This window comes from Strongylocentrotus purpuratus, unplaced genomic scaffold (assembly GCF_000002235.5).
Source record: "Strongylocentrotus purpuratus isolate Spur 01 unplaced genomic scaffold, Spur_5.0 spur5_scaffold_6, whole genome shotgun sequence".
NCBI classification, from domain to species: domain Eukaryota; kingdom Metazoa; phylum Echinodermata; class Echinoidea; order Camarodonta; family Strongylocentrotidae; genus Strongylocentrotus; species Strongylocentrotus purpuratus.
The window spans coordinates 7,621,892-7,636,294 of record NW_022145612.1 but is presented as its reverse complement, the minus strand read 5'-3'; the positions used below and the strand labels follow the sequence as shown (position 1 = coordinate 7,636,294).

At 36.2% G+C, this 14,403-nt stretch overlaps 1 protein-coding gene and 1 long non-coding RNA gene across 3 annotated transcripts; both read right to left on the bottom strand.

Moving 5' to 3' along the window:
- Nucleotides 1-230: 230 nt before the first annotated feature.
- Nucleotides 231-2,376, bottom strand: LOC115929966. Its single transcript, XR_004066769.1, has 2 exons — nt 1,756-2,376; nt 231-1,666 (listed from the first exon to the last, which is right to left on the bottom strand). It is a non-coding gene; the product is annotated as an uncharacterized LOC115929966 (long non-coding RNA).
- A 231-nt stretch (nt 2,377-2,607) lies between these two features.
- Nucleotides 2,608-14,046, bottom strand: LOC754309 (juxtaposed with another zinc finger protein 1-like). Of its 2 annotated transcripts, none has more exons than XM_031000173.1 (5): nt 13,522-14,046; nt 10,264-10,336; nt 9,403-9,503; nt 8,071-8,309; nt 2,608-7,563 (listed from the first exon to the last, which is right to left on the bottom strand). In XM_031000173.1, the coding sequence occupies exons 1-5, from the start codon at nt 13,619-13,621 to the stop codon at nt 7,084-7,086; spliced, it is 993 nt and encodes a 330-aa protein (XP_030856033.1). In that variant the 5' UTR covers nt 13,622-14,046; the 3' UTR covers nt 2,608-7,083. The 2 variants fall into 2 exon arrangements, with proteins under 2 accessions (XP_030856033.1, XP_030856034.1); XM_031000174.1 differs by having other exon boundaries at nt 8,071-8,306.
- Nucleotides 14,047-14,403: the final 357 nt, after the last annotated feature.

The window sequence follows — 14,403 nt, the reverse complement described above, 5'->3', positions numbered from 1 at the left end:
CTATTTGTTCAATTCAACTTGCAAATGGTTTGGACTTGCCCTTTCATATGAGATGGGTAAACTTGGTATGATACAAAACCAATCCATACCGATTGGGAAAGTAATATAAACAAGGGGGGATATCTAAACCTAAACAATGCACATGTAGATAATTGTAGATATTGTCTGTGTGTTGGCAAACAAAGTCTAAATCAAAAGGACATTGAAGAAAATACATAAAAAAACAAGAATACTGAAAAGGGGATGGGTAAGTTCATCCTTATTTGTTTTTATTTACTGAAGTAAACCCATGTACAGATGCATATAAATCGGTCTCTATTTTTTTCCCTCTATGATGTCATCTTGCACATCAACATACAATGTAGGTTCTACATATTAAACCAATGTAGTTTCATTTACATGAACAGGCATTGATTTTATTTTTCTTTCTTATGAACATGGATTTGTGGCTATATGCTGGATAATTAAAATGCTTGAAGCCAACAAAGAAACTAATGAAATTATACTGCAGATGCTCATTGAATCTTCCATAAAGTATTCATATAAAGGAGTCATATTTAGCTATGTAACTTTAAATGAGGAATCGCTGATTACCACATGGTCTGAATTCTCCCATTTAAATAGTTCCCCAAAATAATGCAGAAATATACATGCAGGAAAGAAAATTACTGATGTAAGATTATTTGCAGCAAAATAAGATATGCTTAACAAAAGTACAAGAGATATCATCTGTTGAGAGCCAGAAGGCATTATCTTTCATATGTTTGAACATAGCACCTTTTGGACTCTCAAGACACAATATCTTACTTTGAAATAGATCAGCTTTGTTTTCCTGGAATAACACCCATAAAGAATTGACCATTTCATCACTAAGTGACTTATTTAAGAAATATAGTACTATCCCTTGCTGGTTATCTTCAACATACAAATTAAAAGTACAACTGTACCTCTACCATAAATATAAATCAAATATACACTTGAATAATACTTGAAACATGTGCACCTCATACAGATAGCTACCAAAGAAACTAAATGAACAAAGACTCTGCAAATCAATATAGAAATATATTTATAAGACTTAACTTCAGAATATTCTAAAGAATTACGAAATTAGTCAAGGTCATAACTCTGTACTTTTTGCAGGTTTCAGCTCCATGATCTAAAGCTCAAATGATGATTTATGTATGCTCTGATCATTCAAACTGAAATAAGAACAATTCAATCACACTTAAAATGACCATATAAGGGTCCCTATGAAACAGACAAAGAATTTCAAATGGTTGTAGCCTTGTACATCATTTTTTATCTCAGTGTTGTCACTAAAACTTCATTTCTCCTAATCACTAGCATGTCAGAGATATTCATGATTAAGCAAGTCATAGATGTACCAGGGTGACTTGGGAATCCTTACAAAAAAATAAACACAATGGCAGTCCTAACTGAAATAATGTCTTGAAACATAAAGGTAAGATAAATGAGCTTACTAATGGAGATTATCTGGTATGGGCAACTCTTGTATATGAATGAAGGATGACAAAGTATAGCAAGCAAATCTTTAGTTCTAGCTTCATGATCTTTAACAACTTGCTTCATGTTATCTACATATAGATGTACATGCAAACTCAATCAAACCTACTTTTGTGACTACCTGTAAAGAAAGATCTACCTGCCTATAAAGACCACATTTTGTGTATCTCTTGAAAAGATGCCCATCAATGAAACATGTGTCAAATGGAACCTGTGTATCAAGATCACCTGCCTATAAAGACCGCTTTTGGTGTCTCCCTTGGATAGTCTTCCTAATCATGTTTCTCCATAGTAACACAGAAGACAACTGTACACTTAACTGCACAATGACTTAGTAAAAAAAAAAAAAGTGGTTTAGACAATTTTGGGATTTCCACCAACGGCAAGAAAACATGAAAGGAGCTTCAAATGGATTATTTAGTGGATAAAAGAAATGTACAAGATTTTGCATGCATCTAACAGAATATAAATTGCACAGTTTCTCACTGCACCCAGATATATGGTGTTGAACTGACTAGCTTTAAAAATATACCAAGTCAACAATAATTCCTCCTATAAAAAGTTGCGGAAAAAGTGTCCTCTCTAGTTGGAGACAGATCAAAGATGGCTCCAGGAATGGACACAGGGGCATTTTGCACCATGCCAAAGTATAGTTACACTAAAAATGGTAGGCATGTGCCCCTTTTGAGAATAAATTTATTGTTTTGTATTTGAATTCTTGTTGGAGAACTAAACGCAAGGGTTTCCTAGACCATCAATTTGTACACTTGTGTAAATAAAATATAATCAAACTTGCTTCGGCCAATCCTGTTTAGAAAGACCACCTGTCTATACAGACTACACCCCCCCCCCCAGCTTTAAAAGTGCTTCTCATAGAAACCTGTATAAGAGGATCTGTACATAAAGACCACCTGCCTACAAAGACCAACTCTGTTGTCTCCCTTGATTGGTCTTAATGTACAGGTTTCCTTGTACCAAAGACCTAGAGCTGTATGCAACATGGACAAAAGAATTACATGATATAAAATATTGACAATGTACATGCTGCAGGAATATGAAATGTGAACTGCAAGTGGTATGTTCAGTGCAGAGATTTACAATAGAAAAGTAGTTTTACCTGTGTCATTCATTTACTAATATTTAATTGTGGCTTACTGTGGATAGACTCTACTATAAAAACATATGTAAAATCATGGGTGGTGAAAGTGTGTCTTTTTCAATGACTCTGCTTTTTGGATTGTTGCCAGAATCAACTTTAAAACAAAGTATATGCACATCATCATGCATATATTTGAATCTAAGAAATAAGAAAGAAAGCTAGATTAAGAAGGAAAAAATATGAGTTATAGACATTGCACTTCTCCCTCATAACTCTACCATTACAAGAAGCCCCATGATAAATATTTACAGAGCCAAAGAGCTTGGCCTACCCCCCTCCCTCCCCTAAAAAAAAAAGGGTAAGAAAATTCTTATTCTTTGCAATTTCCTGAAGACTGGGAGGCCAAGTGGCACAGTGGTTTGTAACAAAGAGATCCCAGGTTTAAACTAGTGCATTTTGGAACAGCATTAATCCTCATTACTATGTCCCTTTGAGAGGATTTAAAGCCATCAGTCCCCTGGTTGCTTACAAGCACACATATGCTTTTTTAGCAGACATGTACAAATAAACCAAACTATCAAAATGGAATTTCTGATACCATAGTTTTACAAAAAAACAATTTGTACAACTTAGTACTTGAATAAGAAGAAAAAGACACATCATAATAATATTTCAAACATAACTACAACCAAGCTCCCACTGTGTGGAACTAGTGTCTGTATAGTACCAATAAATCAATACTCCAGTATTCTATGATACAAAAAAAAACAGAACACCAAAGTTCATATTCACAATTAAGTACCCTCCCCTCTTTTGTACTGTTGCAAAAAAACAATTCACCACCATCCTAAGACCAAATAATGACATTCTTTTAAAATGAGTGACAAGCATACTTGGTTATAAGCAAATAACTACCACAAAACAACGACAGCATGTAATAATAGTTTACCAGTGCACAAAGTGTTTATACATCTACAAAAAATGCATATCAAAGTTTTCTTCATACTAAAAATATATAACTGTATTGATATTTACATGATATCTACAATCGTATCTTGCTCTTTAAACAAGTGAGCCTGTCACTCAATGGTTATAAAGTTTCTTGCTGGTATTCTATGAACAAATATACATCATGTCATCTGTTCAGAGTCAAAAGGGCATTAAATTAATAACATCCTTCTGGCTCCAAACAGACAAACTGCAAATTGTAACATCATCATCATTATTATAATCACTTAGATTGCTCTAATGATTACCAGGTATTAAAAAAGGTAACTTTACTGCAATGCTGATCTTTTCTTCTGCAACTACTAATAGATGGAACAATCATTTTTATTACATTTACATCAGTATTCATAAAGGCATAATCTGAACAAGCAAGAATAATGACATGGTACACAGTTGCTTTTCTCTCTCATTGTATCTCATATTTCAGGATGAATAATGTAGTAGGGTAAAGTAATCCTCATCATATTGTTCTATAAAAAATGGAAAAAATGTCTTTATCTTGTTAATTTTAAATGTAATTCAAGACAGAAATTACTGAATCCCAACAAATGAGCTGTGTATGAAATAATTACAGGCACCGAGGCCAAATTATGTACATGGCAGTGGTTGTAGCCTCTTATGCTCAATATTTCATACATTGTAACAATTCAATTCTCAAACATAGGGTTTCTCAAGCTCTACATCATATTTTAAATACATTAAACAAACTACATACTCTGCATGGAGGCTGTGAAGTCATGGGGTATAACGATAAGGCCAATACGTAAAGCACATATATCTAGAACATCTCTGTTTTCTTAACACATATCTAGATGAACTTGCAGGACAGGCACATGTTAGGGCTCCGCTGTAAGGGCTCCATCAACTTGAAGAGCCTTGCAAGGAATATAGATTAGAGGCGTTGGGTCTGGCTTGACCTGTGTGTATACAGAATGATATCACTTTACATAGCCCAGTGTTTACACAGGGAGCTCACATCGCATGAGAGAAGGTTCGACTGAGTGCAACTAGGTGACCTAGCTGCCTACATTTTACTTTCAGGGTGCACACCTACACATGAGATGGTTTGAGAGTGCATGGAGATCACATACATTATGTCTCTCTTTGGTGGACAGAAGGGCGTTAGCTCATACTTTGACACAGAGTTAACGCCCTTCTGGCTCTTATCAATTGACTTCTCCAGTAGACTATCAGGCGCTGCTCAAGCAGATTGAAAGTTTCAAATGCTTGACTGGTAAAACACAGGTCAGGGGTTCAAACTCCAGTATGGCATTCAATTCCCTGAGCATGGCGTTAAATCTACAATGCTTCTATTCACCCAGGAGTAGAATGTGGGTACCTGGGAGGATGCAAATGCCATTGGCTTTAAACCTGGAATGCTCCCCAAGGAGTGGAGAATGTGTACATATTAGCGTGCTGGCAAGTTGACCGGGGTAATGTGATATTTGTAAAGTGCTTGGATAAATCATGAATGTATTAAGAGCACTATTAAATCCTGCTTATATCTCTACCATAATTATATCTTCCTTTTCCTCAGCTGATATAATGCATGCCTGTCATAGCACTTACATGTACATACAATATCCTACTTCAAGGGAACAGGCAAATTTCTCAGCTGCAAAATAGGAAGAAGCATGTGGATAATTTTATATGGTCCACTTTACAGATCCGCTGCTAAAGCGATCCAAATAGATCTAGAACAATAACAGCGAGAGAGTTTGCGTATAATTTACACAATGGTTTAGGGTGCTCTACAGTTATCTACATGTACATGTAGCAGGAATCTATATGGTTTCATCACAGCATAACTTGTATAGTTGAACATTTAATGGAAGAATTAAAATCATACCAAAGGAAATTAACAAAGATATGTAAACTTTCATAATCACTTTTTCCCTACTGATATTTCAACAGAAAATAATTATTTCAAAACACTTTAAAATTGTTCACCCATTCCATGGTTAAAAATTAAAAGACAGAATGAAAGATGAAAAATGCAAAGAAATAAAATAAAATAGTAACAAAAAAAGCATTTGATTTGACTGAATGGTTTGCTTCAGCATCAATTGTCATGGTAAGAAAATATGGCTTCAAAGGTGACTCTTGTTTCATCTTTTAAATTTTACATTAATCATATAAATGTATGAATAAAACAAAACTGACAAATAATTAACCGAAATTAGGATGAGATTGTCATTTTGGAAGATGGGGACCTCCGCAACAGAACCACTTTGAAACTTAGCTTCACGTAATCAGATCCTTTGCACAGCATGGCAATTACCTATGCACATGAGAATGGAATAATTTGACACTCAAAATTTGTGAACAATCCATACACATTTTGTCCAATATACGTCATTACTAATAACTAAATTGCACCATAATATCCAGTTTGGGGCAAGTCCAAGGTATTTGGGTAATGTTTCACGACATGATTGTAAGTATAAGTTCACCAACATCCCATTGAAATGTATGTTGATTCTGATACATGAGTTCAATGAGATGTCAGTAAACTTGTACTTAATAATGGTTTTGTGAAAAGCTCCACTGGAGTCACATACATTACCAAACATTGTTGAGATCTAGATGTAAATTGACATTTCATTTCACTTCATAACTGGACTGATCTTAGCTCCAGTATGGCTATTAAAATACCATGATCAGGTATACAAAAACCTTACAATTGATGTGGTTGGTATCAAATACCCTAGACTTGCTTGCCGTTTACAAAGCCAGGGTGTAACCCCTGCCATCTGCCCATAAACTGTTCAAAAACCTAAATCTCATAACATAATAAATATCATGAATAAATAAAGATAATATATGTACACTGCATATTAAAAACCAAACATGTGCATCTCCTGATTGTCAGTGTCTCTGAAACAACAGCTGTGAGGTAAATTTTGAGTTGCAAGCACTTCCATTGAGTTGTAAGCAACATATAACAGGAATTTTGCAGATGACGGGTAGTTCTGAAGTTGTATTTACTTGTAAGCAACAGAGCTATGTTGCTGAAGGTTTCTTTGCGAAAAAAGGATACAGAGAAGAAAAAATGGTGGCAAGATGAGGTACAGAAGTTTGTTTTGAGATGAATAACAGAAGAGGATAATTGATAATTGTAGAAAGTCTCTGCCAATCCATCCATGAAGATCATGTGTTCTGGAGACTACACTGTACATCAAGTGTAACTGATTTTGTTAAGATACCGCATAATGCGCTATTAAATGTTTAGAAGTTCCTCCTGCATGGTATCTTGATCCTCTTCATGTATTTTGTAAAACATACTCCATCCTAAAATCAGATAATGGTGACATTGATGTTGCAAATGTTCATGTACATATAGATATCTTCTGGCAGCATTGCATGGCCTCCAATTGCATTCCCACATTGTAAAAGCTCTCTTCAATCCCTCAAAATCCTCAAGAATTTCATATTGCACATTTCAGTCTTTACAATTCCCCCTGGATCTGGATCTGTTTGAATTTGACCTTATTAGCAGCCGCCAGTGATGCCTGGGCAAGGTTCATGCTTGTGGGTTCTACACCAGAAGGTAAGGTCACTATAAGGCCTGTCTGCTGGGCCTGGGCCATGCCACCGAGGGCAGCAGACGCTGTAGACACCCTTGGTTCCATGATGATACTACCAGCTGAGATGGGGGTGATGGATTCCAGGACGATGCTCCCATTGGCAAGGGACATCCCCAGGGGACTGGCAAGGAGAGGGGTTGCCTGGTGGATGATGGACGCTGGTACGGTCGATGACGCCAGGCTGCTCAGGGCGCTGCTTACTTTAGAGGTTTTGATTTGTTTGTTACTGGTAAGAGAACTGAGAGGCAAGTCCAGTGAGTTGGTGTGTGTCTGTCGGTGCTGCCGGAGGCCCTGGGCTGTCTTGTAGCTCTTTCCACATTGACACTTGAAATTCTTCTTCACCTGAGTTGAGGGGACATTTAAAAAAATAGCAGTTAATCTTCATTCTGTTATCACTACTACATACTTTAAAAGAACCTATTGGCAGTTCAAATTGTCTTTTCTTGGTCTTACATAAAAAACTACTATCGGTATTTATAACTTCTCTTTCAAACTTCTGAAGAAGATGTACTTTTAAATTTTCATTCTGTTTCTCATGTATTGTCATTTTTCCATCTTCAAGTAACGTCATCCTATATTTCCTTTCACAGTAACCTCTTGGGAGATCCTTATTTACAAAATACAGAAAAAATATAGTTAAGCAAGTGATACTACCATGAATAAAGCCATACATCCAAACCATTGGGATACTTTAAAGGAGATTACTAGGCATAAATTGAGCCAGTCGATCCCCGCCCTCAACTGATGCTTCTGACACCATCCTCAGCGGCAGAACCATATATGTCACAGAATATTTCAAATGTGCGCTACATATACAAAGATCTAAGAAGGTATTCCATCCAAACATACCTTTTTCTCATTCCTATGCCCATTCTTTGCATGGTACTTCATCCCATTGACGTTCTTGTATCTCTTCTTGCATCCCGGGACAGGGCAGAGGAAGGGCTTATCGTCCCCCACCTGGGTGGCCATGGTGCGTAGGATAAGCTCATAGCTGAACTCATCTTGGGTTGTCCAGGAGTTATCACTGTCAGAATCACTCTTGTCGTTGTCATCGTCAAAGTCCCACTCACTACTGTTGACTGCTGCTTGAGACATGACAAAGAAACAATTTCATAAAGGCAATAAATAATAATTTTTTTGTTATTGGTTGCATGTAATTGTGCCATTGTGAACAATATCAAACTTCAGGTATCAACAGATAATTTTTGACAGCTGGGGGTGTTTCACAAAGATCCTAAGTAGAACTTAACTCTAAGTTGGACTTAAAAATTATGGAAAGCCGTTAGCGACTTTGAAAATATTTTGTAAAAGTTATTTTGAAAGGCATAAAATGTTGATTCAAATCATTCATATTTTCTATCATCAAGGAGATTTCATGTGGAAGTTATAAAAAAGTCTAAAATACTTGAATTTCTGCTTTTGAATGTATTTCATTTTAAGGCTTCAATGGCTGTCCATAATTTTTAAGTCTAACTTAGTGTTAACTTCTACTTAGGATCTTTGTGAAACCCCCCAGGTCACACAGGAAGTTCCAAATAGGCCAATCAAATTGGTTCCCTGCAGCTCAGATATTATTGTTTCATTAATATATTCAAATACAAAAGGTTTATTACAAAAATATTTGTTTTAATACACATGTAACATATTGGTAATTTGCTAACCCTTACATTAACAGCGCTAATGAAAAACAAACTAAAGGGAACATTTAAAAAGTCTCTCTCCTTCATATTTGATGACATTCAAGCTCAACTTAGAGGATAACTTGTATGCAGTCTGTATTTTACGCGTATAGGCCAAATGCCATAGATTTGCCAAAGTTACTCCTTACAGGATGGTACAAGTATATTTATTTTAGGCTTGTAATCAAATCTATGACATTTGTGAGTATGCCAGGGGATGTCTTTGCAATATTTCTTTTTCATCAAAAAGGCCTGCTCATTCACATTTGTGAATTTACAGCAGAGAATAATTCAGGAAATAATTGAATAAACCACCAAAGGGCAGCATTCATTAGCTATGTGCTATACTTCAATATTATTGACTCTAAGGCTACTACTTGCTTCAGTAAAACTGATAACAGAACTTGCTTACACAACTGGAATTATTGAAATGAACACACTATTTACTTAATGAAATTGTCCATCTGTGAAAACAGCAACTTAGAGCTGCTAGACTTACCTACAAGAGTCTGTGCGATAGTCTTAGGACTTGATGTTGATGAACTGTGCACCCGTGCCTTCTTCTTCTCATGTTGATGCTTCGCTGCATCAGTCACAAACCTTTCATTTCAAATAAAAAATTGAAAAACTTAGTACGACTTTGGCATCACCATTTTCTTGATACCATGATGACATAATATAGTATGCAAAGTCGTTTATCAAGTGAATGTATTCAAATTTATAGATGCTTCTTTCCCAGTGCGTATGGTGATGAAATATTTAATTCACCTGCCATTATCTTTTGTAATATATGATTGTCAGAACGTGAATTGCGTAAATAACTTGTGGCTCTTCTATGGTGACAGGTTTGCATTTAAATAGATTTATCAATTGCTATATTTTAGTATTTTCAAATAATGAGTTATACTGGTAATTGTGCCCCTGATATATATTTTTCACTAAATATCATTTTTACCTTCTCCGCTACGATTTTCCCTCAATGTAAAGTAATGGTTTTGTTATTGAACTAAAACGTCTTTCCATCTTGAGCTTGGTACATGATACATGTACAAGTTCTCTGGTGTGCCACCTTATCAAGAGAATGCTGCGCCCATGTCATGCTAAAACACATTACACCATACATCATGTCAAGAATATCTTCATTTATCTCTTGGTAGAAAGAAAGCTCATGTTTCAGCATACCTACATGTACACTTATTTGTTGGGATGAGGGTTCTTTTAAAGAGAAGGTTGAGAAGTGGAGCTTTTGGGATGTGTGGGGGGGGGGGGGGGGAGGGGGGCTCATTAGTCATTACAAATGAAATAAAAGTTTATAAAATTTATAGGTAACTGTCACTTTCAAGTTCAGACTTATTCTCACTTTATCACATAGCTGAGAGGCAGAGATGATGGCTGCTGAAGTTCTTGTTTCTCTATGAACTTGGGATCATTATCTGAAAATAAAACACACACAAAAAACAAACAATCATAATCAATCATATTATCAAAATAACAGGTACTGCATTGCTCAATAAAGTATAACATGTTCTAATTGTACTTTTGAATTTCCCCATACTGTCATTATCAATCATGCGACAAAGGAACACTTGGAAGCGCATTTAGATATTCTCAAACGGAAGAAAAGAACTTTAGAGGTCCTATTTCATTCATTTTATGTAATCTCTCTCTCTCTCTCTCTCTCTCTCTCTCTCTCTCTCTCTCTCTCTCTCTCTCTATGAAAGTGGATGCATATTCAACACAACAAGAATAAATCTAACCAAAATAACTTTTGCTTTGTGTTTTCAGGTGCAGTACATTTGTTGGAATGAAAATGGAAATTAATGTCAAATATGGGAAAGAACTTATACTCTCAAATTCCTAACTCTAACACTCTAACTCTTTCTTCTCTTCATCCTTTTTTTGTTTGTTTTGGTGTGTTTGGTTTGGCTGGGTTTGTTTAGATTTTGCTTCCCTCCCCCCCCCCCCCCAAAAAAAAATAGATATTGCAAATTTGCAATGGACTTCAAAATACAATTGATTGAACATTTTACTATGTTAAACAAAACCCTCTCTAAAATGATATCATTTTTTTATATGCGACAAAAGAACACTTGGAAGGGCATTTTGATATTCTCTAATGGTAGCTCTGTGCCTAGGCTTTGTTACATACCCTGGCCTACAGTACATAGGAAATTAGGGGATATAATCAGATATTTTGGTGGGGAAGGTTTGAATAGCTTATCCAGGGTAAAATTTTGTGCTAATTCAAAAAATTTCTTATTGACCCTTCTCATGACATTTCGATCATTTTGGCCACTTTTGGGCCAAGACTTACTACATTACCATTATGGTCACTTTTAGTCAAGGGTAATTTTTCAAATTGTTATGATAAGAAATGGGATTTAAAAGCCGTATTATGCTAGAAAATGTGGTCAAACTGACCCCCATCAATTATAATATGGTAATTTCTGTGATTTTTCGGCCAAAAATGAACAATATTTTTAAAAAAAATCAGTCAGAATTAATTGACGGGTGGGTTTTGACATTGAATGAATTTACAGTTTGGACCACTTTGGTCATTTCGATTGATGGCTAGTGTTTTGCTGTCTTGCACCGATGTTTTCCTGTGATGATACATTTGATTATAACATTCTTTGAAATAGAATTTCAATTTTTCTCTTTTTTAAGGGGAGAAAGGGGGCGGGGGTGGGCTCGGGCTCATATTCAAAATAGAATACTTGTGACGACCCCTGTACACACAAAAGTCACATTATCATGATTTTAAAACACCTGTGCCATGTTTAACCCTCTGCTGAGTTACTTCCCTCCTCACAGTACCTTACCCTCCATGTAATACAGATAAAGACAACTTCCAGCTGCTTAAGATGAGCAGTTAATTACTGGTTACATTTTCACAATTCCTTTAGAGAAATACAGCGCTGGGTTGTGGCTGTCTTTCAGACAAGATGTTGATTCCCATCCCATCCAAGAGATGTACAGGTATTATCATCGACTGTAACCTAGCCTGCATCTCTGAACAAGGGGGCATGTTTACAAACAACTTGGGCTTCAGTTGTGTGCCTGAGCTGAACCTGAACTCATGCTTAATTGATAGTGGGACAAATAACCACACCTTTTCTTTCACTTCTAAGTTTCGATGCTTTTCAAAATACCTTGATAATCCAAGACTTTAACAGACTTATGTTTTATCTTCTCTCTCCTGTGTCTGAATTCAATACAATTTCTTCCTTTCTATTTCTGTAAAAGTAAATTCTCTTGAAAATAGATAAAGTTACATGCTTGTGTAAAACTTGACATTGGTATTAATTTCTTTTGGGCAATCTCAAGGCATTGGTTACTATTTTTGTTCTTTTTTTAATATGAAAGATACTACATGTATGTCCCTTTTGCAGCCAACATCAAATTTTGTAGAACTTCGCAGGAATTATGAATATGTCATGTATGTCCTATCGCTGAAATTTAGACGATAGCAGTGTCCTAATATTCAAATTATGCAAGGGAACCTGTTTGCTTGCTAGACTTCACTGTCAGACACTATTGAGCGACTGACTGGCTTTTTTTCTTCTTTGGTAACATCAATAACCCACTTCTTGTAATGGCCAAAATTAAACTGATTGAAGCTTTGCACAGCATAAAACGTGCAACCATTCGGTACAATGGTGTGAAAATCAGACTATTACTTACTGGCTCTATAGCTCTTAAGTCGATTCGACAACTAATAGTCTTTATTTTCCCACTTAAAGACTTTTTCAAGCCCCCCGCCCCCCCCCCCCCTTTTTTTTAGGGAAGTTCTAAATTAGTATTATCTTTCAAATGCTGTTGGAATTTAACCTTTTCATTTGTTTGGCCTGCAAATGGGACACAATTTTTTTTTGGTATGATTTCATCGTTTATGTGTTTTATTGTTTGATGTCAAGTTCCTGGGAATCAAATATATAAAAATAAAAACAGAAAATACATGGTACGAATTAAACCGAAAGCTTCAGTCTCTGATATCGACGGTGGTTCCGCTGAGATTGCATCTGGCTTTACTGACCGCCTCTATGGGGAATGTCAACAAATGTCAGTTTTATTAAAGAAATGACCCATATCAGACGGTTATTTCTGTCTAGGTACGAATAGAGAAGTACATGTATTATTAATTGGTTCTTAAATATATTGAATATCAGTGCATGTCATTATCAAGTTTACATGTTTAAATGCCTTTAAGCTTCACTAATTCACTAAACATTCTTTCAGAAAACTTGAATTAGAAAGTAAATAATATTTCACCCAACTTAATTAATTTTAAGTCAAATGGCAGAATACTGATTAACAATAACATTAACAGATCTGCTCATACACATTTGTAATATTACTAGATCTAGGGCTCTAACTTCTAAGTGATGTTTTTTGTCATAATGAACATATTCTGACAGCTCAACCTCAGCACCCAAACAAAGGATTTTGTACCTGACCAGACGTTCTTTGTTTTGTGGACTGCCAAAAGGCTATGCCACAAATCCCATAAACGTTCGCCTGCGCTGTCCCGTTAGCTTTTGTTTGGAAGACTGAACAATAGATTCTCTGTATACAGCTGTGTACGTGTGTACGCACGTAGTACGAGCGATCAACTCACCAATATGTGCATCCTCTATGTGCTCGATCAGCTGACGGAGAGACGGGAAAGTCAGGCCACAGTCGCTGAATTTACACACATTTGTGAAGAAAACGGCCATTATCCCGGTCACCCATATAGCAGATTTGTCTGTCGTGGCTTCCGCTCAGATAAAAGATGCAATTTCTATTCTCATATACCTCAGATGCGGCATTATATCCATGGTGTATTTTAGTGTTCATGTCAGCATCCCGAATATTAGTAACGGCGTCTCCACACAGTAGACTGCCTCACCGCGCCCCGTATGATCGCGTCCGTTTAATAACACTGTACCGGTGGTTTGCAAAAGAAGGTTTGCCTTTTCGAATTTGGCTTTGCGAAGAGAAATCAGCAGGAAATTGCAATTAGAGTTTACCAGTACCGGGCGCGTTCTTAAGTTAGCATAGGACATACGTACTAAACCAGGTTAAAGCTTTCGTGGACTGTTTCGTCCTGCTGAACTGCTCCTATTTCGTCTGCTCCGCTAGCCGTACTTCACTGCACTGTGGTAGTAGCTCGTGCAGTGCAGTACAGTGCAGTGGCACAGGGCGCGCCTATTATAGTTGAAATAGTTGAAATATTTATTGGTTACTGAATCATCATAGGTTATAACAATAATGTGACAATGTCTTTACATGAGTATAAAACATAAGTTAAATTACATTTCCACATTCAGTAAATCATAGATACATACGCTCGAAGAGGTGATGATACAGAAGGGCTACAGCCTAAGCGTGACAGCTTGATACGCTTGCAGCCCAGAAACATTTAAAATCATAACGATTGTAAAGTAAAGTAAATTACAGAACATAATTGGGGGAAAATAACAAAAAATAAACAGTGACTTGCAACCAAAAAAAAAAA

What these genes read in the sequence shown, in the direction of transcription:
- LOC754309 (XM_031000173.1), bottom strand. Translation starts at nt 13,621, where the DNA reads ATGGCCGTTTTCTTCACAAATGTGTGTAAATTCAGCGACTGTGGCCTG. An exon ending in CCTCTCAGCTATGTGATAAA is followed by an intron (nt 9,504 to 10,263) that starts GTGAGAATAAGT and finishes TTGAAATGAAAG; the next exon opens with GTTTGTGACTGATGCAGCGA. An exon ending in GGCATAGGAATGAGAAAAAG is followed by an intron (nt 7,564 to 8,070) that starts GTATGTTTGGAT and finishes CCCTCAACTCAG; the next exon opens with GTGAAGAAGAATTTCAAGTG.